Source organism: Streptopelia decaocto (genome assembly GCF_964273445.1).
Source record: "Streptopelia decaocto genome assembly, chromosome: 19".
Taxonomy (NCBI): Eukaryota; Metazoa; Chordata; class Aves; order Columbiformes; family Columbidae; genus Streptopelia; species Streptopelia decaocto.
The window spans coordinates 1,969,211-1,993,970 of NC_138674.1; the positions used below are offsets into that span (position 1 = coordinate 1,969,211).

Genomic DNA, 24,760 nt, shown 5'->3' on the forward strand with positions numbered 1-24,760 from the left:
TGAAAAAAGCTTGGGAGCAGGTCTGGCTTTTATTTCTGTTGTCATTGCTGGATGTATTTCAAGGGTTTTCCTGATGAAGCTTGAGAAGGGAGTGAAGAGTTTGTGAAGAAGCTGGAATTTAGTGGAATTACTGAGGAACTTGAACTTGCAAGTGGCACCAACACAAACGTGAAGCAATGGAATAAGAACTGCAGGTTGATTTTAGCATGTTACAAACTGGTGGTAAAAAAGGGAGGGTGGTAGCTTTGCTCACTGCTTATTACCCCTTTTAAAAATAGAAAAAGATTGAAAACAGCTTGCCCAGGAGTTGCATTTACACAATGCAGCCACCTGAAGCCCAGGGAGGCTTCATTCTTCTTCCGTCCTTAATAGGGTGCTCATTTTTTCATGGGTGCTGAGCATCTTTTGGAAGTGCCCTTAATTCTAAGTCTAAACTTTAAGTCTAATAAACAAACCCTGAGCTTCCAGTTTGTGAAACCAAAACGTGCCAGCAAAACCACGTTTACTAAGAGGATTTTATTTACACAACACAATGCAAAGATTGTTCCATAAAAAGTTGGCTCCCCTAGCAACACACAATAGACTCGCCAGATTTGTACAGTGCAATTCAGTAACAGCTCTGAACTATTTACAGAACGCTTTTTCAAGGTGGAGGTGAAGGCAGACTCAGGGCACAGTGAGAAACGCTTGGTGCGGTTTTGTGGACTGGCAGCGCAGCTCATGCCTTCCACTGGAAATGCGGATTGGAATCACTCCTACAAGCCCAGCAACTGCTTGCAGCTTAAAGAAAGAGCTAAAAGATACACAGGAGCTCAATACACAAGCCAGCAGGTAAGAAAAATGTTTGGCTAAGGTGAGAGATGGAACAGGCATAAAAAAAATCTTCCGTTTGATAGCAGTCGAGTGTGGATCCTGGAAAGACAATGTGTTTTTTTCCTAGTGTGGGCAAAGAGCTGTGGCAGGAAGGTGACAAGTGTGACACAAAACGTGTGCCCAGGAGGACAATGGTTTTCAGAGACATCCACCTTCTACTGAAAGACAAGAGGAGTGAGGTACCAGCTGCTCCTTGTGCCTTCAGAAAACTTCCCTTAACTCCAAAAGTGAACAGGCTGAGGTTCCTGAAGACTTCCACACGCATGCACTCAAAATGCACAATCCATACCACTAGATAGGGGTTTGTTCACAGCAAGTTATCACAGCTTATCATTGTACAGCTTCTTCATCTTTGGTATTTATAAATAAAAATGCCAGTCCCTTTTAGCAAAGGGTAATAATGCAGCTACTCAATTCATTCCTGATCCACAGCAGCTTTCGAGAATTTGGGGTTTTGGTTTTGTTTGTTGTTGGTTGGTTTTTTAATTTTAAGGCAATAACTGAGCTGTTAGAAATGTTTTAAAATGCTTTGATCTTAATACCTCTTGGTTTTCCAATGGTTTATAAGGCAACATTTTCAAGTGGCTGGAAGAAACTGTGGGATGAGGAGATGGAGCAATTTGAGTCCATAAAAAATATAAAGGAGCAGAGGTAATAGCACTGAGTTGGTAAAAGCCTGATCCTATATAGCTCATTACATCAGTTAGCCCTTGGTCATCTGAGTAAGCCCTACTGACTACAGTGATTGGGTACATCTAATTAAGGCTATTTTTGCATTTCAGCTCTGTAGGATCCAATTGGGATCTAAACAGCTCATGGCAAGTCATTAAACTCCAGGACACACACAAAAACCCCAGGGGGTGGTCAGGGAAAGGACGTTAACGAATTATCACCCAGTTTTAGCTACGTAGGGCCCCGTCAGTCCCCCAGTCAGCCCTTCGTGCTGGCACTCGGTTCAAAGACATCCAGGTAAAAATCCCCTAAAAACACCTATTTAAAAAAGTTGCACTACAAATCCATTTGCTGTCATTTCTTAATCTAGAAAGTTAGGACTAAATCTAACTGAAAGCCTTCCTTTGGAACGCTTTGTTTTAAACGGCTTTGCTTTGTCTGTGCTACATCGCGTTCAGCACCAATAGAAGTTTGCGAGAATCCAAGGCAGTTCAAATTGATCCACACTTTTAGAAACCTCATTAAACTGATATTATTTAAAAATCTAATTGCAAATTCAAGACTGGAACCAGGCAGGCCCAAAGGTTAATGCCACCTGCCCCTGGAAGCGAGGAGTTAACAACAAACCAGGTTCAAAGGCGGGCTCGTGATCATAAAAAGGAATTGCCGAAAGCTCCGGGGAGGCAGAATCCTCCTTCCCAAAATGAGATGTCGAGGTGAGGAAAGGCACTTTGGGGCTCTCCTGGAGAGCATCCTGATCCTAACTGAATGTACTTATAGAAATGACACCAGGTGATCATCAAATTGTGGACAAGGTGGGTTCCGCTGCCCCAAAAGTGGAAACCAGAGGGACGAGGAGCGCTGTAGGAAACACCAGGAGGCCTCCAGCAGCGAGACCCACGGGGGAATCCCATCCTGTTCTGCCCAAACCAGGAGCAATAAAAGCCACAGATGGTTTTGTCTTCAAACAGCTGGAGATGCAGCAGATCTCGAAGTGGCCAAAAGATGGCAGCAGCAGGAGCACCAGGGATCCCTCCCTGTTTTAATTCCAGGTGGGCTTGTGCGAGCAGCTGTAGTTTTTATCGTCTCCATCGTTTAGAGATCCGTCCTTTCGTATGGCAACCAAAAACTGTTGGCTCAGGGTGGGAAGCGGCCTGTTCCTGCTGTCGCTGGCTAGAAAAGAAAGAGTCACACGTGTTTTTTTGAATTTAGAAAAAATATTAAATGGCTTGAGGGTCTTAGTACCGCAAGTGCAGTGCCCTGCAACTGGAGGCCGCGGCGGCAGCGCGGAGAAATGCCATTAAAGAGGCTTCCAAGTGGCGTTGTTAAAAACAGCACTACAAACTAAGCTTAAGGCAATCCAAGTCGTGTCCTACTAGATAGTTCACTGGAGAGCTGTCTGTCTCGAGCTTTAATTATTGCTTTGTTTCCTCTGTCCTGAAGTCCTCAGCCACTGGGAAACAGCAGAACGGGCGGGTTGAGTTTGTCATTTAACGCAGGACTGGGCATGGCGTGCTTTGCAAGGCCAGGGGGAAGGTTTGCTCCCCTTTCCTGCCGGACTGTGGAATCCGGCACAGAATTTAAACAGAAAACTGAAACTCTGGCTCCTGAAGCAACAAAACGTGCTCGCGGCAGAAACGGCGCAAACATTTCGTGGAATTTTTCAATGGCGCAGAAAGAAAAAATCCTTTGTAACGACCAGGGTGTGTAACAAACAGGGTCCTGAAGTCTCCAAGAGTTGATAGCCCTCAAGTTTTCTTAAAAAAAGAAAGTTCTAGGTATAAACCCGAACTCCAGGAACGGAATTACACGGCTCAGAAGCTGTCCCAGGTACAGGTGTGTTACTCCCTGTTACTTCCCTCCTTTCATATAGGATGGTATCGCTCCTCGGGCTGTCAGGCCTTCGAAACGCTTGTAGGTGTAATTGATAAAAACCCAGTCCTTGTTCTTGTAGTCGGTCTCCGGATGGTTGCCTGTGGCCACTGGTAACACAGAGAGAAAACAACATGATCCTTTGAAGTCTGCAAAGTTGGTTTTCTTACAAAACACTGGATGTGGAGTAGGGGAGAATCAGTGAATCATTTTGGTTGGAAGAGACTCTCAAGATCATTGAGTCCAACCATAACCCAACTCTAGCACTAAACCATCCCTAAGAACCTCATCTATACGTATAGAAATAAGATGCCTCTAAAGAAAGAAATAAATCTACACATTCACTTTTGTTCTTCAACCCCGTGGAGCAAATGTCTGAATATGATTTGCCATGTAAATACGAGGAGAGATTGACACCAAAACATATCATCCCTGCTGTCCCACCCCCTCGCTCCCCTGTACTAAGTGCGGACACGGTGCCACGCAGTGCTGGCGCTGTCGGGCTCCCTCTCGGGAGCTCTGCTGCCTCTTGGAGATGCTGCTCCTCAAAAAGCTCCGGCACTGTTCCCAAGTCTGCATCCCATCTCCCCAAACCCACATTCCAACCTCACCCACACCCCTGCACCACGAAACTGCCGAGCTGGGAACCTGCTCACGATAACAACCTCACACCCGCTCACATCTTTTATCTGACTAACAGGAAAGTTACATCATTCCATCGGAGAAGAGGAAGGATTGTTCACGTGCAGAATCAAAGCATTTACCTGTTGGTTTAAGGATATCAGATTCTGGGAATTCATCAAAGTTTGAGGTATCGTCAATGCTTTTAATTTCTATTGAAATTGCAGCAGGTCTCTCTCTGCCAAGAAGAGCAGTTTCAGCGTTAAGATCTCAAAGGCAGAAGCAAGCAGGATTCAGCCACTTGCCATTGCTTAACAGAATCCAAGACTGAAGGTACCTAAACCTCAGCAAGCTTCAGATAAGGAACAAAATACTCTCACCCACACCTCGATATGATAAATGCCAGTGAAGCTGCTCCTTTCTGGCTTTAAACAGTCCACAGAGAAGAGCAGCTGCTGTTCTGCAAAGCATCTTACCTGATATGCTCCCAATCAACCCCTTCAAAGAATGGGTTACTCTTTATTTCCTCCACACCAGATGCACCAATTCTGTGCTCCCATTCACAGCAAAATCTGAGATGGAAGGAAGAATGAAAATGAAGGAAAAATGAAAATGAAAGCATTCCATCCAGAAATGGAACGGCTTTCTGAACTGGTACTACTACGGTTTCTTAACATATAAATGGAAAAGGGCAAGAACTCCCACCACAAAACCAACACACAGAATTATGCTCAGGAATGTCATGTCAAATGCTACAAGTAAGATGTGGTATTCTTTCGCAACAGCATAATGTGCCCTTTCTATTCCAGGACCATGCAGAGCAGGACAACATATAAAGCCTGGAAAGCTAAACATTTATACTTCTGTCCTGAGAACAGAGAGGTGATTGAAAATACAAGAGCAAGCGGCAGCAGGCACTGACATACATCTGTATGCTCCAGTGCACGCAGTGTCAAAAGCATTGCTATTGTAAGAAGCTGCTGGCAAAAAGGTTTAAGTTACTTCCATGAGAAGCTTGCAGACAAAATAAAGAACACTTATACTTTGCCAGACTAGCAGCACTCAAACGGGAGCTCCTTTTAGCAGAGCTTGGTCAGGGAACCACTGAGACAAATGCGTTTGACGAGGGAGTTCAGCATTTGATGCATGTGCATAACAGTATGTAGCTGTCACAAGCATCACGGTTTTATCACATGAAACAACCTATGAGAGGCACGTTGGACAGTCTGTAAGACAAGAAAATTAGGAGTATATTAGCTGGTAAACCGTATGGCTGGCACCTTAAAATAAGATCCTTTGCTTTATCAGATATCGGAACTTCTGGAGGAAATGTCAGAGTCTCCTTCCAATTCATTACTTTCTTATACGTTTCCTGAGGAGTCTCAGAACAGAATGGTGGATAACCTGCAAAGAAAGAAAAATACGGTCTTGTCTAATGCAAAAGCAGTTCCTATGGTCACTGAAGTCTAAACCAACCTCACAAAGCAGGGAGTGGGTGCTTTGAGAACCCGCCCCCAAGCACGTAACCACAGCCCAGGCGCTTTCTTACCGATCAGCATCTCGTACATGATGACCCCGAGCGACCACCAGTCACAGAGCTTGTTGTATCCCGTCTGCATGAAAACTTCAGGGGCAATGTAATCCGGAGTACCCACAGTGGAGAAAGCCTGCAGTAAATACCACTAGTTACATATCTGTAGGGAAAACGGCCCGATATGGAAGTGGGAACTCATGCAGCTACGGTTACTTTGAGGGAGACACCAGATTGTCTCTGAACAACTCTGCTATAGGACTTTAAAGTCTTTATATTAAACATAGAGACAAAACCAACGTGTTTGTGTGAAGGAGTCTTAAAATACTGTCAGAGAAATGGGGAAGGTACCACTGTCTATATACACCTGGGAGTGGGTCATTAAGCCTTTGTTATATGAAAAGAGGCAAGAAAGAACTGTTAGTTTTAGCTGGAAGGCATCAGATTTCAATTATAAATAATTACGACAGTGCCGTCTCTGGCACGTATGTCACCAGCTGCTCAACAGATGGATGAAGGACAAACTGCAATCATTCCTTTTTTTAAAAGAAAAAGCAGGAATGTTTTATTCCAGCGTCATTCAGAACTCTGAAATGGATTCGTGCCATTTCAATGTGTGCTACTCGAACGCAACAGCTCAGCAGCCGAGAACGTCCCCGAGCAGGTGACGCACTCACCAACTGCCGTCTATTCCTCTTCCAAGTCTCTGCTTTCCTTTTGGAATTCATGTTCTGAAAAGCTAAAGGAGATTGGAATAAATGTGACTGAACGCTACTGGTCGCCCAGCAGACATTTCACCCCAAAACCATGACCCTAAAAATCACATTTATGACACCAAGGTACGAGGGACTCAGCTGTCCTGCTAAGAGGTGACAGTCCCCGGTGCTCATCGCTGGCCCATCCGGCCAAAGTTTATCAAGCCTTTCATTAGTGATCCATCCTTCCAGGGTTTTTTAACTCCATGATCAGTGTTATTCCCCTTGAGAAAACGACTGAATATTCCAAGAGACTGTGTGCTCCCTTCTGATCTCAATAGCACACGAGATACAGCCAGCACCCACCAAAACACAGGAGTTTTCATTCCAAATCACGCTTCAAGACGCAATTATGTCGATTATTGGATCTCCCGGCAGCCTTGTAACCTCAGGCTGAAATGAGTTAAGTCACCAAGAGCGAGTGAGGCCGAGGAACTTACTGAAGTCGCTGGGAAGACTTTGGTTCAAGTTTCTATAGAATTCTGTTCTGTGGGCTTTCTTCAGTCCAGTACACAGACCAAAATCCGAGAGTTTCACATGGCCCTAGAAACAAAAACACAAGCACAGTATGAGATATCGTAGCAAATACACTTTCCTCCTTTTTCCCCTCCCTTGATTTTGTGTAATAAATAGATGCTCTCTCCTTGCATTCCTTGTTCAGCCCCAGGCTGGATGTGGACACAGAATCAAGCTGTTCACATTCTTATCCCTCTGCAGGGAAGGGAAACGTCTCCAGAGGGAGCTGTAGCCCCTGAATTGCGCATTGTAAGTAAAAATAAACTATTTAAATTCACAGACTGGATCTGTCCGAGTGCACAACATGATCACACCGACTACATGCAATTTTTAGATGTATATCAAACTCTAAATCCTTTTCAAAGACCTAAAATTATCTACATTTAGATGTAGACATGTTGAATTACATTAGTAATTCCAACAGTGCATTATTAGCTGGCAACTGGTGACGTATAATAATGTACTGTCGGCAAACGCTTTCCAAACAAGCAAAACTTTAAATAAGCGAGCAGGGGAGCTGGCCAGCCTGCAGAAACACGGCCCCATCCCCAGAGACAACAGCTCTCGCTAATGGGACAGCGACGGCCTTCACACCCAACACGATCATCAGCCCCATAGCCGGTGAGTGTCACAGATGCGACACCAAAAGGAAACAGCTTTGACCAAGAGGGGAGAACTGAAACTGTGTTTGAAATTGCAGCTGGAATAACCAAAAATAGCTTCAACAACCGTCAGAAGAGAGCTCATAAGTGAGACATGAATAGAGCTGGAGGAGAAGACTTTCCTGGCTTGGGTTTTTGGTTTGGTTTGGTTTGTCTTTTTGGCATTTGGTGGGTTTTTTTGGTGTTGGTTGGTTTGTTTTCCCCCAGGCCCTCAAAAGCGAAAAGGAACAGGGCTAAGAAAGCAGCAGCATCGTCTTTCTCAACTCTCAACACTAATTCAGATCAATATCAGAAATCCCAAGACCTCTTTACCACACCACAGCTGGTGCTCAGTCCCTACCTTGCTATCCAGAAGAAGGTTGTCTGGTTTTATGTCCCGATGGATAAAACCCAGCTGATGAATGGAATCGATGGCCAGCACGGTCTCCGCTATGTAGAACTGCGTCTCTTCTTCCGTCAGAGTGTCTTTCTTCATCAACAGCGTCATCATATCACCTAGAAACCCCCCCAGCGAATAGCAAAGGTAAATACGCAAACTCCACTCCCGCTCATTTTGAAGACGCTTGCAAAGAAAATAATTAACCTATTCAAAACCTCAGGAAACTGAAATTGATTTCATATAAAGTAACAGAGTTCCCCAGCACCTCTGTGACAAACTCTCCTATCTCCCCTTGTATCGCTTGTACTGTAGTTGCTTTCAACTGGGACGGGTAAATAGCATAGAGATGCAATATGTACATGTATAGAAGCATCCCTTAAACCAGGATCAGCTCTGGACTGCCGCTCCTGCCTAAACATCTGAATCACACGTTAAAATGGGTACTTTCAGCTCCAGAGCTGTTACACCAAACAGATTGCACGCGTGCACTGTCATCTCAGAAAGCATTCTTGTGGTTTCATTAGTCACATTTATTACAGGCTTTCAGTATAACTTTCTTTTTAAGTGAATTGCAGCTGTGTTATCATTCAAGGACAAACATCATCATCATGCTCTGAAAAAAAGGCCCTTCAAAGATCCTTTTGCCGCCAGCCAGCTAAAAGCAAAAGGTTAGCAAACCCAAAAGCTGCTTCTGATCTATAGATCCATTTCATTCGAAATTAAGATAGAAATCCCCAAAGAGGAGGAAAGTAGCCTTTGGATTGTGGGGTGTTACCTCCGGGCAGGAACTCCATGATCAGGTAGAGGTTCAGCTTGTCCTGGAAGCTGTAGAACATTTTCACCACCCACAAGCTGTCTGCCTCCACCAGGATGTCCCGCTCCGCTCGGATGTGCCCAACCTGGGGGACACGCGTGCATCCCGTTACATACAACGCTCTGCTTTATAACGTGCCTTTTTCTTTCACAGGCAATTCAAGTATTATATTGAAAAGCATCAAATAGTGAAAAGAGCGGTCAGACACGCCATCAAAACTTCAATAGTTACACTCCTCGATATTTCCGGGTAATAAAATGGCATCGTATACAATTCGAAGGGCATTAGAGATCGTTTGAAACCCTGTTCTGAGCATTGAGTTCCATACAACAGCCTGTAGCTCCTCCTGTGACCCTCTTTACATGAAAACTGGATACTCCTCAAACTTCTGCATTGCTACAAGGAATGTTTTCATTAAAAAAGGACTTGAAAGATCCCACTGGAAGGTCCTTATAAATTCACATGAGATTTTTCTGACCTAGTTCCTCTATTAAAAACCACCACCCCATGATTTTTTAGCCAGTAAACCTGTCCACAGATGCCTGTTACTCTCTACACGTCACAATTACCTCCCAAGTCATGTAAACCACGGACAGGAGCAGCATCGCTACTCGAGGTGACTATTCACCTGCTCTTTCTCAAGCATGTCGGCTTTACGTAGGATTTTCATGGCATAAACGTGCCCCGTGTCTTTCTTCTGGACGAGCCGCACCTGGGAAGTGCAAAAACCTGAGTCAAATAACAGCACTATCACTGCAACTCGTGGCAAATTCGGGTGTCAAGCCCTTGGCTTCCATGTAATGAAACCACACCAGATTATAAAGATAAAAAGCATGACACAGTGCATGGTAATGGTAAGCAAGTTCTGCGTATTTGTGTTTCTTTAAAGCACGTCATGTTTTTAAAGCAGCATTTATTAGCTATAAGGACGGATGCACATGACTGTTAAGCTAAACATCAATTTGCAGTTGTTAGAACATGTATCTTTCACTTGTATAAACTACGCAAGTCGTTAACAGATACCAGTGCCGCGTGAAAATCCGTTTAATCGTCTTTCCGGACTCACCTCTCCAAACGCTCCTCTGCCGATCACTTTTAAAGACTCGAAGTCTTCCAACCCGAGCCTTGTTCTCTTTAGGCGAAGAAACTCTGTCTCCTTCTGTGCATGTGCCGACCTCCTGATTCTCTTCTAGGCAAAAAAACCCAAAAACACAGTGAGAATTCCACAGGCGGGCTCCAGACATCCCAGCAATTCCAAGCAAAGACCCCAACTGATAACATAAAATCACTTGTATTTAACCATTAAGATAATTTTCCCCATATTCATTACCTCTTCGTCTTTTAAGCCTTCTTCTTCCATCATTTGTTCCAGCTTCTTCTGTCTACAGCAGAGACAAATTGGAAAATAAGGTTGAACCATTAACGTTGTTTCTTAATCAAATACCCATATCCAACACCTTGGAAAGGAAGATGTGACAGCTGCATGAAACAACTATAAATGATATACAAGGAGACTCAGACACGAGGTTAATTTTGAAGAATCTAATCGCCCACTCTAGCCTTGCCCTGTTGATTCTGACTATCGAAACCTGCCTCAGGAGTTCAGGTACGCGCTCAACCAAAACGCTCTATTTTCGCTTTGGCTCCAAAAAACTAAATGCAGTGAACAGGTATTTTTGGCTCGCAGCCGGTTTGGAAAGGAAGCGAGAAAGGTTGGGTTTTTACCTCATCTCTCGTTCTTCATGCTGAGCGATGAGGTTGCTGTAGAAGTTCTCTAAGGTCACCTTGGTCATCGTAACTCGCTCCTTGGTGTGATTACTCATGGACGAGCACGGTGTCGGGCCTGTCATCGCCATGGCTGCGAGGAAAGCAAAACGGAGGAAACATTTAACATCACAAACAACCTTTAAACAAGAGCTGAACTCAATTAAGCGATGCTGATTCGCAGCGGTAAGATTTTCACAACAAACGCGAGCAGCCCGGTTGTCTAAGGAGGGAAAAGTCTTGCAAAATAAAAGGTACAAGTCAAACTTCCTGTTTTGAACATTTTTGATCTGAAAATAAGAGGGAAGGAAACTTGAGAAACACGATGCCTCAAAAACCACAATTTCAGGCAGTACCGCATTTATTTCTCCCAGTGTGTATTTTATCTTTCATAAACGTTAAAAATTCAGAAACGTCACACTGAGGCATCTCATCCAGAAGTTCCTTTTCCTTTGATCCTTACAGCAATAACCCCCCCAGTCGCTTGCTGTCCACTGGGAAACTTATCAAAATCCTGAAAGCCGGCCCATAACAGCAATTGAGGAAGGAGAACAGAAAAAAGGCATTTAGTTGCTTTTAAGCGCTCTTGCTTTCACTGGAGCTTTCACACAGAAATCTGGCAAAACCCAGAGGGCCTGGGAACTAATTGTAGTTTAAAAAAACCTCTAGTGTAAGTATCCTCCATCCACATATGGGATTATATATCAGAATATCCCACTTTCAACCGGCCGCGGCTTCAGGGCGCATTTGACAACCCAGCTCTGCTTTGTAAAACGCATTCGAACGCCAACATTTCGAGTGTAAAACAGTCCAGTTCTGCTCGCAACGCAACGCACAGCCAGGTAACCAAGTTTTGCAACAATTACTAGAAATTGCAGACAAGCAGAGGTCAGACACACGCTTCCCATTTCTACAACGCCGGAGCGCTGGCAACATTTTACGAGTTATCCTGTTCTGTTTACTTTTCGCAGATCATTCCAAGGCATCATTCTTGTGCCTTCGCAAATCGCGCCTTTTGCAGACACCAACTATTTTGTTTGCTGCGTTTGCAGGTGCGTTCAGAGAAAAGACAACAACGTGGGAGCCGCTGAGACCCTCCGGCTGTGTTTCTTTTTTGAGATGGAAAATGTCTTTACAGAGGAGCAGCTCCGAGTGACACCACGCGAGTGGTGGGGTCACATCTCCCCGAGGAGACGGCGGGTACGTCCCTGAGCGCTCCCACAGGTGGGTGCGAAACCTGCCCGCGGTTTTCACTTCCTAGAGAACAAATAGGGAATTGATCTGCTAGAAGCAGGTTACACAGGGGTGCAAAAAAAGGGAAGAAAAGATAAAGTACCGGGCTGGAAGGCAGCGCCAAAGCACCTGTTGGTGCTGGGGTGCCCTTCCCACGGGGACCGGCGCTCAGAGCCCCCGCCCCGGCGGTGGGACGGAACGGGCAGGATGCTCCGGGCACCGGGGCTCCCCCGCGCCGGCCGGGGGCTCCGCGGCCCCCGGGGGCGGTGGCTCCGCGGCCCTTGGTGCGGCCCCACCCGCCGCACTGGCGGAGGCGCCCGGCAGCATCACCCGGAGCGAACAAAAGGGGCCCAAGCCCCCCAGCCGAGGGGGAGGAGAGGGCCCCGCCGCCGCCACCCCCGGGGCAGGGGGGACCCCGGCCCGCCCAGCCACACCGGACCGAGGGGCCCCTGCTCTCCGCCCCCCGGGAGCGGCAGAGGGCCCCGCGGGGAGGGGATGCGGAGCACCGGGCGGGGGGACACGGCGATCGCCATGGCAATGAGGCGGGGGCGGCTTACCGGAGCCCCCCGGGAGGGGGGCGGCGAGGAGCTGAACGCGACGGCGGGGTCCCAGCGCCACCGAACCAAGCGAAGCAGCTGCCGAGAGGCGGGACCGAGCTGGCGGGTGGGGGACCGGGAGCGGGGTCACTACAGCCCCCGCACCGCCACCGCCCCCCGCACCAACCGCGACCCGGACCGGACAGGCACCCCCGGGACCGCTAGCGCAGCGCGCATGCGCCACCATCCTCCCGGCCCCGCCCCTACCGTGGGCGGGGCTGCTAAACCCCGCCCCTCCAGCCCGCATGCGCGGGGTGCTGGCGCGGGGCGCGGTGCATGCGCAGTGCGCCGGGAGTGCCTGAGGCGTCGAAGGCGGGCGGTGGTAATTTGCGCGCACTTTATTTCAGTTCTGTCTTTTTTCCCCCTGTTGAGCCAAGCCAGGGTTACCAGCGCTTCAGGCCGTGGGGTGTCACGCTGCCCGCAGTGCTCCGGCAGGCCTGGGGAGCCCTGCCTTGGCTCCTTCACCGCACACCCCCTCAGCTCAGCGCCCGCCGCTGTGAGGGAGAGGTTGTTTTTCCCGTCCCCACACAGGTCACACGCGTTGGGTCGGTCAGTGGTGACCGCAGGAGTGAGGGGTACCCAGGGACAGGTGACATGACACCAATAGTCGCCTCAGGCTCCCAGGGCTCAGGAAGCCTCCCTCAGTCCACACAGAAGCCGTGTCTGCAAGGACAGACGGACAGAGCGTGCTGAGGGGGGACAGCGATTTCCCAGAGGTTTGAGCTTTTCATAGTTGGGTACCCTGGGTTTCGCCCGCGGCTCTGAAAGAGGGAGGTTTGGGGAGGAAGGGCCGAGCGTCCCAGCTCAGCAAACTGCTGGGCACCATAACCCGTGTGCGTCTCGGCCGACTTCTGCTCTTCAGGAGCACCTGGAACCGTCTGTCTCAGTAACTTTGGTTGGCCTTGGGAATCTAACAGGGAGCTCTGAGGAACGACACGATGAACGAAATGTAGTTCTCTGCTCATCCCAAATGTGTGCAGATACTAGCAAAGGAAGATTTTGCTTCATTTTATTTACAGAGGGTGAAAAAGGTGTTTATTATTAACAACATCAAGGAGTTTTGGGGGTTTACCACCAAGAAATACTTTCTGCAGATTCAGTTGAGGTCTGTCAGCATCAAAGGGATTTCAGGATTTAAAACGTGTACAGTCTCCTACATGATGGAAATACTGATATATGTGTAACACACATGACACAGATTTTATTTCTGAAAGACTGATTTTTGCAATTAAAATGAACCTTGCTTTGCTTACACAAGAGCTGGTGAGTTTGATATTAAAGGTGAATAGCAAAATCACATGCTGCCCTTTCAGGAAACACAGACGGCCTTGGGAAACTGGTTTTCTGCTGAGAAAACTGCACTGTGGGAGCTCTTGGAGAGGATCTCGCATCAACAAGGAAAAGGTAGGAAGTCTTGGGAAAAAAAGGGGCTCAAGTGGGGACCCTGGAAGCTGATTCTCATCTCTTCCACCAGCAGAACAAGGTGAATGTCTCAGGTTTTGGTTGGGAGGGGTGGGGATCGCTGCCAATTTCTACCTCTGTGGCCTGGCAAAGGTTTGCCACCCTGAAGGAAAACCTGAGAGTCAAGGGACTTAAACCATTCTGTGTGCTGGAGAAGCAGGAAGAAAACAAACAGGAAGATTGTTACTACTGCAGAATGGGGCAGAACTGCAGGCAGGCGTGAAACAGAAGAGAATCTGTCTCTCTTTAACGGGTCCCTATTTAACATCTAGGAGTAACTAGTGCAACAAATGGACATTTCTTTTGCGGTTCACCTTTGCTCTAGAGCTTTGCTTTACAACATCACATGGCTAAAGCAACGGACGGACTGAGCTGGATTGCGGCTACTGGGAAAAGTCCTGTGCCTGGGTGCTGGGATTCCTCTCGCTGCCCAGCTCTTTGATTTGAAGGAGGTCGAAAAGGTCTTGTGGGCTCCAATTACCCTTTGGCGTCTTCACATCCTGCAGCAAACCCAGCTGCTTTAGCAGGGGGAAACCCCGCTCTTTCTCCGTCAATTCCAGCAGCTGCTTCATCAAGCTTGAAGTCTCGTCTCTGCTGATGCTGTTGTAGAGAGTGGAGGGATCTGGGCTCTTCTGCGCATCCCACATGGCGTTTGAAAGCGAAATATCCCGGCTGCTGGCGGTGTGCACGCTGCCCAGGGCGTTGTGGAGCCACATCAGGCGCTTCAGCCCTTGGAACGCCCTCGCTTTGTCGTGCATGAACTGGTGCTCCGTCACGGCTCGTTTACTGCAGCGGGAAGAGGGAGCGAGTTAGGAAACATGCACGGCCAGATCTAAACTATTTCAAATGTGGCTGATTTGCCTTCGTCAAGCTGAGATGCTTCTCTAAGCTGAGGAAGGAGTGTTGCTGGTGTCCGGACACGATGTGGACGGCAGCCCCAGCTCTTACAGAGATTTGGGCTTTCCTAAATTTGGGTTCTTTTCAGAGGTTTAAATTCCCTTTTCATAACCTTAGTGTTCTAGGATTTGTGGGTTTGGTTCATTCCTTCCAGAGCTGTATGTCAGGGGTAATTTAACTGAAATCAGTGGTGTGCATGTAATGAAAACAAAGCTTTATTTTCTTCAGAAATACCAAAAAATTTTGAGCCAAATGTTGCCTGGGGAGGGCAGGCCAGGTCTGGGGTGCAAATATTTCTGGATTTCAGGCTGTTCAAATAACAGCTGACTGCAGCTATGGGCTCCCATTGGAGGTTTGGATCTGAATGGGAACCTAAATATGGAATTTTAGTATGTGTATTTCGGTGGCTTGCGTTGAGCATCCTTACATGGTTTGCTACGCTGTGTTTAAAAGCGTCAGCTGAAATGTGGTGTCCGTCACGCGTCTAAAAATGCAACTGGCCTCATTTTATACTGCATCGAAAGTGATGTAAAATGTTGTTATATCAAATGTATAGAATGTTCCTTCTGCCAAGCCCTGGAGTAAAGGACAGCAGCAGAGAATACAGCCCCTCAAATCAAAGGCAAGCACTCTTCTAATGGTATTAAGTAAAAGGATGATATTGCTTACTTGTCAGTGTCTTTACATGTTGCAAAACAGGCAAAAAAAAGCATTGCCAAAAACGTAACCATCTGCAGAGATCTCTGGGGCAGGAACATGTTCTCTCTTCTTCAGATCTGCTCCACAGGACAAGAAGCTGACAGTGTGATCAAACGTCTTTTTTCTCGTTTTTTTCTTTCACCTGACAAAAGGAATTTCAGCCTTTAAGCACTGGTGAAAGTGGAGCATTGTACTGTGGTTCATCATCCCAGGGCTTCCCGGAACACCAGACGGGGATTTGTAACATACCCCGGTAAAAGATTAATAGATATAGTCTATTCATCTTTTCCTGGTGTATGTTGGAAACTCTTTGTGAGTTTTGTGACAGATTTCTTAGGCAGCAATCCTGATCTTTTTGTGAAATTTCTGCTAAGTTTTCATCAGGCAGGTCTCTCGACATTTCTAAATGAAATAATCTCTTGTGCTTGCAAACGTACGAGAGTGGGAAGCAGCATATTGAGAGGCAATAATAGAAAAGGAGATTTAGGACTCCAAGCAAGGAAATGTAGAAATATATAGAAAGGCAACTTATACATTTGGCTTCAAAAATTAAGCTTGTTCTTAATAAGCCTGCTCCATTAATTTGGAAGTAATTTTGTTAGACAATATGGTCAAATTAAACTAGACATGAAAGAACAAACAGGTACTTGTTCTAGTTTAAAAAAAATCTGTATGAAACACAGTAATATACACAGAAATATATGTGTATTTACATGCTGTATGATACTTTAGGTTACCCTAATGTAGAACTCCTGCCCGTACATAATGAGTAAGCTATACTTTCCTATTGCAATCAACAGTAAAGTCTGTATTAGTTAAAAAGCATCTTCCAGTTACGAAAGTAACGTTATCTACTCACTGATGATCTCGCGGAGATCCCGGTGAAGCTCTGAGCTGCACAGGTGGGTCTCCTTGCCAGTCTTGTCATGAGGTTCCAGTCGCAGTGACGCCGAGTGCCTGTCACCTCCTTTTATACCTGCCCAGAACTGCAGAAACAATAGAGCTGATCTCTCCGGCACTTTGTGACTAAGACCTTTCCTCTCATGTCAGTGAGATGCGACAGCTCCCTGTTTCCACTGATAATAAAAGATGGATTCTAAAATGTTCCGTTCAACTGTGACTAAGGAAAATATCACAATTTGTGGACAGTACGTTATAGCTTTGCTCTCCTGTTTTGTCAGAACTTTTTATTCTGACACAGAGTGTCCAAAGATGATGCAAAAGCAATATTCAAACCAGGGTTAATCTAGAAAAATGCCTCTGGTGTGCAAAAGAGATCTCGCTCCTTTGCTGTTTGCATGGACCCGCGGATGGGATGCTAATGTTGGATGGGAAGAGTCTAAATCAGCACCACCGATGAGCTCTGTAACGCCAGTTATCACACACCCAGCAAAATGGAACCGTTACAGAAAATGCAACTGAGGAGCTGGTAAATTTTAATGTTTAGTTAAATCCATTGGTTGGACAGTAAACAGACTTGCTGTAAGTCTTGGAAACTGGGGAGATACGGAGAAGACTTATCACTGACTAAACAATAAAAATGCGAGTAGTAGCTCGGCAAAAAGCCAAACTCTGATATGCTTTAAAACCCTTTGAGTTGATGCCGTGTGAGGTTTCACACTCACTTTATAGTCTCTGACCAGGTAATTTCAATAGAATTTGGATACTCAGGATGTGGCTGGACTGGGAGCTGAAACTCTGGCCTACTTCAGAGGAGCAGTTCCTATTTCTCAAAGTGCAAGAAAGTGAATGTATGTGTCATCTCTGAAGAAAAATTCCCTGGAAAGATTGAAAAGATCATTTTCTTGGCATTATCAGAAGCTACTGATTCCTTCCACATAGACACAGCTGTGCCTTCCTGTTAAACCCAGTTTAGGTGAATGCAAACACGTTGTTAAACCCTGTCTAGGTGAGTGCGGACACGTTGTCCGAACAGACAGGCCCCGTTAGCAGCACTCACTTGACCTCATCTGTTCTCGCAGCTTCTATGGACATCAAATTGCTTTTTATTCTGTTCCTCCTGACAGTTAATTTTGAGCCCCGCTATTTCAGAGCAATCAAAGCAGCGTTCCTGGTTTCATTACGTGAGTTCCAATTGTTCAGGAGAGTGTCACTCATTAAAGAGAACAAAGTGTATCACCAATTAAAGATGACATTTGTTAAATGTTGGTAAAACAGGGGTGCGCTTCGCGTCTTGGTTTCCAGGGTAGCAGTTACTCTGCAGCTACACTGAATTATCTGCCTGTGGAACCGGGGTTTCTTAGTTACATCTTCAAGGACTAATAAGCACTGGCCAAAGTCATATCCAAAACATCTGGTCTAATTCATCCTTGAACTTTTTGAGTAATATAATGGGTTTTCATTGACTGCAGTTACTGGCATCTCCACCCAAAGAACTAATATTGTGTTAATCCGAGTGACTGCAGGCAGGCGAGAGACACTGACGTGGGGTCGGTAAATGGGCCGAAGCACATTGCCATGGCCACGCTCTTCCTCTGGGTTATTTCTTTCCACCCAAGGATTCAGAAGAAGTCAAAATAACTCTGGATGTGACTTTGTACCATCTGCTTGAGAGGCGTTCTGTGAGGACAGGCTGCGCTGAAGTTACCATCTGGCTTGGAGAAGCGTCCGGTGCAAAGACTTACTGGCACTAATGTGCTCACAGGGGTTATTTCCATGGTTTGCAGTATTTCTAAAGGAAATACAAAAATGTGTTGATTGCACAGCTTACACCACAGCCACACACATACTAGTTCATATTTCTAACTAGTATGGGAACGTTGCTAATTTCACAAGGAGAAATTGTACAAACAGCACTATCAGGGCGTTTGTAGCTGCTGGAGATTCATCCGTGCAGAGCCCTGAGTAGCGTAGAGCGGAGGATGATCCCAGTTTACCAGGGAAGGAACCAGCAAACCCAGCTGACCGGGGTTCGGTTACCCCGGGGCCTCCCTCCCAGCGCACCGGGAGCCATCAAAGGTTTTTGGTTTGGCTTCAAAGCCTTCGCTCCCACCCTCCGGCTTTTCCTGCTCTTAGGGCCTGACTCCGCAGAGCCCTTTGGCGGTGGGAGCGTTGGAGGGAGGAGGGCTGAGCAAATTACGGTTTCCCAGTGAGTGATTCTTTTGTTTTGCTTCCCAGCCCTCTTCCCCAGGGAGCCAGGTGGGGGAGGCAGGGAATCTGGCTTGCTGCAGAGCGGGAAGCAAGAGGAAAGAGAAAGCCTGGAGGCCCAGCTGAGGGGGGAGCAGGAACCGGAGGAGGGAACAGAAAGCAAAGCAAATGTGCAAATAGCCTTGTTAGGGCAAAGGGGGATCCTTTTGCCTGGGATTTGAAAACTTAATTAAACAAAGACTGTGCTGCACTAAAGGGATCGTGTGTCTGTAGGGAGATGGACGGACAGATCTGGTGAATCTTTATGTGCTGTTCTCTGTTACTCATCAGTAACAGGAGTGTGGGCTCCAAAGTGCTTCGTGCTTCTCTGATGTAAAAAATCAACTTGTTTTTATTTTTTCATTTTTCTTTTTTCCCTCACTGCTCTTAGCCTAACAGACTAAAATTCATCCGAGCTGTTCAGTGTGGTGTGTGGAAAGCAAGACACCGCCCTGCTGAGAGGAAACTGTTTGACCACACTTGGATGGTAAATATAGTTCCCCTGTGCTGCTGGTGACGCCGCTGCCCGTGAAGGGCTGCGCTCCCTCCCCGGCCTCCCCAACTGCAAATGACACCTCACAGCAAACCTGAGGCTTTTGCACCACCACACGCACATTGCTACGGGCCATCACCATCAACATCAGGCAACATCGCCGCTGTGACCACTTAAAGCAGATGAAATTCAGGTCCTTGAGAGAGCAGGCTCCAGGCTTCCCCTTCCTGCAGCACTTTATTGCTGGGGGGACAGTCTTGTGCAATCCGGAGAGGCCGAAGTAACGGCATTTGTGGGGAGCAGGATCCAGGCCCAGCATCTGGACTGCGTGGGCAGTTTTTAATCCTGTTCCACCATGTATGGCATCATCCCAGAGAGAGCTCCCGTCTTCCAGGGGATTAAAATTGAGTTGAGCAGCAGTGAGTCAGGCTCACTGTTTTAATTTTCCATTTTCTGATTTCAAGCCAGATTTACAGAAGCGCCTGAGACTCACTGCTCTGAACGCAGCAGCAAGGGTACGTGGATTGTCCTGCAAAACCCACGCTGGAGCCAAGCCTAGGCGCTTTTTCCTTCCCCAAACAGTCTCCAGGTGGAATATGTTCTGTGTGCAAAACAAACTCAGGTGAAGCTGAGACAAAGCCTCCGGTCCCTTGTGCTGCTTTTGGAACAGCCGCTGGGCTGTGGGAGCGGATCCCTGATCCCGTGGGGTTGCAGCGTGCCTGGAGAAGTCTGTGGAGAGGAGAATCCTGCAGGCACCTCCCTGCGACCTGTACCCTGTAAACACCAGAGCAGTCACGGCAGGAATAAGCTTACACAAGCTGGTTGTAGCTTATCGAAAGATCAAACAAGTGTAGGTCACTGTTTCTTTAGAAAATACCTTTCATTGAGATTAGTCTATTGGCAGGATGTGAAAATGGGTTGAATCCCCAAGAACTTGCCCAGCAGGCAGCTGGGGTGTGACTGTGCCCGCAGCTTTTGGGCTGTCCCCTCACACTGGCTCCTGTCGCGCACATGTAATGACAGTTCCCAGCAAAAAGCCTTTCTGTAGATAGAATCGTGCCCACAAATAAGTATTTTTTGCTAATGTGATCTAGTTAATGTTGCAAATGCCAATCAAGAATGGAGTTGAGCACGGGAAATCATCTCAAGTCATAAAGGGAAATGGCTGAACAGTCCCAAGTAAAGCACGAATTATTTCCTTTGTTTGTGTTGCCTCAGGAAATAAACCATCAGCTAATTTAGATTACACTGCCTTAGATTTCTCTAATTAAAAGCCAGTAACCGTCAGGTAACTGTACACATGATAAAGACACTTCAGAGCATCAGTTCTATCAAAATCTGTGGTTTTCTGTCCCTTGGCCAATTTTGACCCGTGGGAGGATTTTACTGAGAAGAGGCTCTTAAAATGAGGGATGCTGCAAATTTTGGAGAATTCTAATGAATTATACCAGCTGGTTGTCTTTAATTCCAGTATTTTTTCTTTTACATGCTGGTACAATTCAGGTAGATTGAGAATGCTCCATCCTCTTCACAGCTCCTGCTTGAAAAACACAGTGCATGTGCATTAATTTGTACTCAAATGCTTTATCACATATAATATTACTCAAAGTATTATTAATTTTGCTTGTAACAGATAAATTCGTCTTTCTCTGGCCCAGGTCAAAAAGGTAAAGTGACATTTTGAGAAGTTATTGCAGCAACAGCCCTGGCTGGGTTTCTTAATTACCTGATAACCTAAACCAAGGGGTTTGTTATCTAAAGCTTATACGTCCTAGATAGAGGAATGAGAGTTCAGTAAAGCGCATCAACACCACTGACTCTGCTCTGTAACTAAAATTGCTCGGTTCAAATCTTTTTTTGCTATTTGCTATTGAGTGCTGAAAAAATTCACCTCAGGAGGTGGGAGCCCCGATGTAACATTTACTAAAAGCTGTGGGTTAACACCAGTTTGCTCAACACATTGATTTAAAGCCCCCTGCCCATGGGGAGAAATTGCTATTAGTGAATTGAAGCTTTTAATGCTGAGGGGACGATGCTTAGCAAACGTGGCCTGAATGTATCCCACCGAGTCAGAGAGACACAACAAGAAAATAAAACCTTATTTTTCCTTTTAGCCAGAAAAACAGCTTCCCTGGGTGTGTTGCCGTGTCCTGATTTCAGGGTCTTCCCTCGATTTTCTGTTTATAAAGAGAAATTTGGGGCGAGAGAAGGGGAACGGCCGGGCCCGCGGAACCGCCTCAGCGCTCCCGCCGCTGCCGCTGGGGAGGCGGGATGAGGCGAGCTGTCAATCAGCGGGACGATGCGCTCTGATTTGCTGCCGCGTTAAGTCACGTGGAAGTGGGCCGTCCCTATATAACGGCGGGCGGGGTAGGCACCCGCCGCCATTTTGTCCAGTGAGGAAAAGCGGAGCGGGAGTCTCGTTGAGGGTCGAGTCGGCTACGAATTTAGCGCGGGCACCCTTCGGGCGCCCTCCCTCTTAGCATCGGTGAGGATCTTCACCTCGGAGGGCGGGGGGGGAGGCGGCACCCGCGGTCTCGGTCTCCCCGGCAGGGCGGATGGAAGCGGCGGGGCCCGGTGACGGCGAACAAAGAGCAGCCGCCATTTTGTAAAGCTGGGCCGCGGGCGGCGGCTGCCGCTGCGCTGAGGAGAGCCGGGCGGGGACACGGCGGGTAGGCCACGGGTTGCCTTGAAGAGCCCGCTTGTCGCCTTTTTTTTTTCCTTTTTTTTCCTTTTTTCTTTTTTTTCCGTGAGGCCGGGCGGGAGGTGCCGGGGGGGCGGGGAGGCGTCTTTCCCGCCCTCGCCGAGCGGTGCTGGTGCCTCTGGAGCCGCTCCGGAGGGATTCCCCGGGCGCTCCCGGCGTGGCCTGTGCCGGAGGTGGCGCTGCTGCCCCCCGCGTGTGCGGCTTCTCCCGCTCCAGAACAATGGAGTTTCCTCCCGCCCAGCGCTGCCCCTGCAGGCCCAGCCCCCCCGGAGCAGAGCAGGGGGGCGCAGAAAAACATCCCCCTTCAAACTTGGGGGACTTGAGTCAACGGAATTCCCTCAAGTTGTGAATTTTAATCACGATTATGCTAGAGCAGCTGGCTTTTCTCTTCGGTTTTAAACAGCTTTCCTCCCTCACTCCTTTCACACAGTTTATGGTTCTGTCACATCCATATAACATCACTGTTGAAGTTTCTAGGAAAAGCAACCAACAGAGTTCTTTCCCTTATAAGTGAATAAGCACTTGCTGTATGTTAAATATACCTGAGGTTGTTTTTTTTTTTTGTCCTAGCGATGCATCGTGACTCTTGTCCACTGGACTGCAAGGTTTATGTGGGTAACCTTGGAAACAATGGCAACAAAACTGAATTAGAGCGAGCTTTTGGCTACTATGGACCACTGCGCAGTGTATGGGTGGCGAGAAATCCTCCTGGTTTTGCCTTCGTGGAATTTGAAGATCCACGAGATGCAGCTGATGCAGTCAGAGAACTAGATGGAAGGTAAAATGTGTTTCCTGCGTGTCTGGCTTGCCTGGTGAAAACAGGAGAAGCTGTGGGTAGTGATACAGCGTAAATTGGGAAGCTTCAGCTGGCAAAGCCAAGAACTTGACATATTTGTTATGCAGTATTTATTTGTATGGTGGTATAGGAGTAATCTGTCTAGATAGTGCAGGAATAGCATTGGGACAGTTGATTTTACATTTAGAGTTGGGCTCTCAAGTGAGACGTGACTTGGGCTTCTTGGTGCATGTTAGTTAAATTAAAGAGAGTTACAGATAGTTAAACTAAAGATTTTGCCCCTATAAAGGGGCAGAACCACTCAGGGAGTCTCTCTTTAGTTCCTTCTCTGCCAGCTTTAATAGCGTAGCCAAACCTTTAGTCTGTCATGCTGAAGTCTTTTTTTAGACTTTGAATAGTGTGTACTTTGATTAATCTGTATGTTTTCGCCCTCACCTATTTTTTCTTTTTCCTCTCTCGATTCCGTAGGTTTTCTTCTGCACGCAGACTTGTTCCCTGGCCATGCTAACCGCTGTCAGTCTCTTTCCCCAGAACCCTGTGTGGGTGTCGTGTCAGAGTGGAGCTTTCCAACGGTGAGAAGCGCAGTCGGAACCGTGGGCCACCTCCCTCCTGGGGCAGACGTCCTCGAGACGACTATCGCCGAAGGAGCCCTCCTCCCCGCCGCAGGTACGGCGCTCGCGCTGCCCTCCTAGAGCTCTTGGCACTGTTACCACTTAGCATCCTAGAAGCAGGCTTTTTAAAAGCATGTTGTTGGATAACGTTCATCTATCTGATCACTATTTGGAGATGGCAAATGCTTTAAAAAAAAAAAAAAAAAAGCACCCTACAAAATGGAGGTGAACTTAAGTTGTGTTGAATGTTGGCTTTTGTCCCTAGGTCACTGTGCAAGTTGGTAGTCAGTGCCCTCTGTCCTGGACTTACCCTCCTTCCTCCCAAAATCTGCTCATCTTCTAGTCACACTTCCCTTTCTCCCCCATACTTCAACTTAGGCCGTTCCTTTCCTTTATTCCATAATGGCAAAACATGACATACAGCAGCTTAGCATTTCCATGCAGATGTGTTTCTCCGCTTTGTTTGCACAATTCGAATGTTTTCCAGGTAGGCAGCTGTTTAATAATAGATGTAGTAACAGTTGCTCTAAGCATCTAGAGTCTTTACACTTTAGTTTGGAATTAGAATGTGTGACCCTGTCACTTGAGGTTTGCAAACTCCAAAATGTAGCAGGATTTTTGGTAACTGAGACGATCTTGGACCCAGAGTAGCTTGTCTGGCGGTTTAAGTCTGCAGCGTGGTTTTTGCAGGACTGAATTTACCTGTTGCAGGTGAGTGAAGTCCTCCCAAGTCAGGGCATCAAGCTTATCCTTTTGCTGTTGAAAAAAAAAAAAAATAACACAGTAGGAGTATTTGTTAGCTAATAGATGGTTGTACTGATGGCTTGTTTTTCATTTTTTTTTATGCTTTTTTTTTGGTCCATCTATTAATAAAAATGAACCCGTTACAGAGTCACCATCATGTCTCTTCTCACCACCCTCTGAGTCTGCATTAGCCAACTAGCCCTTTCAGCGTCATGTGACCAGCGCGCCCCATGCAGCTTGGCTGGTGTCGTTTCACATGACCCAGGCATGGCCAGTCGTCAGGTTGCACCGCCCTTTGGTTCCCGAGCATGCTGTTTTCTCTCAGCCTTCTCTCCAACCTTAACCAAATCGGCAGCAGCCACCTCGACCGCCCACACATTCCCGGCCAATCAGCTCAGCTGTTTATTTACCAAATGTCTTCACAACAACTACAGCAGCAGCCTTCGGCTAACAAAAAAGCAGGAAAAATCCACAACACCCCCTTCGCCAACCAACTAAATACAACGCAACATCTGGCAAAACCTTTTCAGCAAATTCTTCTTGGCAGTCAGTCCGGCAGCCTCACCTCACCATTTCTAGCTTGTTGAAACCAAAAACTAGTAAGTTTTTCCTGCTTATACAGTTTACTGCTGGTTAAAATAAGGAGTAAGCGGCTTATTAAGTAATTACTTTTCTCAATCAAAGGCTGGCTGTGCATAATTGAGTGGTAACGTACATATGTTGCTTGAGAAAACTTTTAAGGGTGATACGGAAGCTCTTACACTGTGAATAACGTAAAAAACAAAAAGGTATATTTGCATGTGAGATGCCAAACTAAATTTTTAATAAAGCTCTAACAAATATAGCTTTTCCTTGCCAGAAATATCCTATCACCTTTAAATGGTTTTACTAACAGTTTTCAAAACTTAAAACGATATTTTTTT

At 46.8% G+C, this 24,760-nt stretch overlaps 3 protein-coding genes and 1 long non-coding RNA gene across 4 annotated transcripts; 2 read left to right on the forward strand and 2 right to left on the reverse strand.

The window, feature by feature from the left end:
• Window positions 1-497: 497 nt before the first annotated feature.
• On the reverse strand, window positions 498-12,474 carry STK38 (serine/threonine kinase 38). Its single transcript, XM_082069518.1, has 14 exons — window positions 12,250-12,474; window positions 10,421-10,553; window positions 10,026-10,077; window positions 9,762-9,884; window positions 9,324-9,407; window positions 8,657-8,780; window positions 7,843-7,997; window positions 6,765-6,867; window positions 6,247-6,308; window positions 5,588-5,705; window positions 5,319-5,442; window positions 4,515-4,610; window positions 4,182-4,276; window positions 498-3,527 (listed from the first exon to the last, which is right to left on the reverse strand). The coding sequence occupies exons 2-14, from the start codon at window positions 10,549-10,551 to the stop codon at window positions 3,397-3,399; spliced, it is 1,398 nt and encodes a 465-aa protein (XP_081925644.1). The 5' UTR covers window positions 10,552-10,553; window positions 12,250-12,474; the 3' UTR covers window positions 498-3,396.
• LOC309448202 lies at window positions 10,577-14,205 on the forward strand. The gene is made up of 3 exons (XR_014185750.1): window positions 10,577-11,683; window positions 13,602-13,692; window positions 14,075-14,205. It is a non-coding gene; the product is annotated as an uncharacterized lncRNA (long non-coding RNA).
• Window positions 14,133-15,441, reverse strand: LOC309448201 (parathyroid hormone 4-like; the record flags this gene model as incomplete). Its single annotated transcript, XM_082069526.1, has 2 exons — window positions 15,316-15,441; window positions 14,133-14,535 (listed from the first exon to the last, which is right to left on the reverse strand). The coding sequence occupies exons 1-2, from the start codon at window positions 15,402-15,404 to the stop codon at window positions 14,133-14,135; spliced, it is 492 nt and encodes a 163-aa protein (XP_081925652.1). The 5' UTR covers window positions 15,405-15,441.
• Window positions 15,442-21,341: 5,900 nt separating this feature from the next.
• Window positions 21,342-24,754, forward strand: SRSF3 (serine and arginine rich splicing factor 3). Its single transcript, XM_082069247.1, has 4 exons — window positions 21,342-21,470; window positions 22,257-22,464; window positions 23,014-23,148; window positions 23,984-24,754. Exons 2-4 carry the CDS (start codon window positions 22,259-22,261, stop codon window positions 24,015-24,017), a joined length of 375 nt encoding a protein of 124 aa, XP_081925373.1. The 5' UTR covers window positions 21,342-21,470; window positions 22,257-22,258; the 3' UTR covers window positions 24,018-24,754.
• Window positions 24,755-24,760: the final 6 nt, after the last annotated feature.

What these genes read in the sequence shown, in the direction of transcription:
- STK38 (XM_082069518.1), bottom strand. Translation starts at nt 10,551, where the DNA reads ATGGCGATGACAGGCCCGACACCGTGCTCGTCCATGAGTAATCACACC. An exon ending in ACATGCTTGAGAAAGAGCAG is followed by an intron (nt 8,781 to 9,323) that starts GTGAATAGTCAC and finishes CGTGTCCCCCAG; the next exon opens with GTTGGGCACATCCGAGCGGA. An exon ending in CATGTACGAGATGCTGATCG is followed by an intron (nt 5,443 to 5,587) that starts GTAAGAAAGCGC and finishes CTTTCTTTGCAG; the next exon opens with GTTATCCACCATTCTGTTCT.
- SRSF3 (XM_082069247.1), top strand. Translation starts at nt 22,259, where the DNA reads ATGCATCGTGACTCTTGTCCACTGGACTGCAAGGTTTATGTGGGTAAC. An exon ending in GTCAGAGAACTAGATGGAAG is followed by an intron (nt 22,465 to 23,013) that starts GTAAAATGTGTT and finishes CTCTTTCCCCAG; the next exon opens with AACCCTGTGTGGGTGTCGTG. An exon ending in AGCCCTCCTCCCCGCCGCAG is followed by an intron (nt 23,149 to 23,983) that starts GTACGGCGCTCG and finishes AACCCGTTACAG; the next exon opens with AGTCACCATCATGTCTCTTC.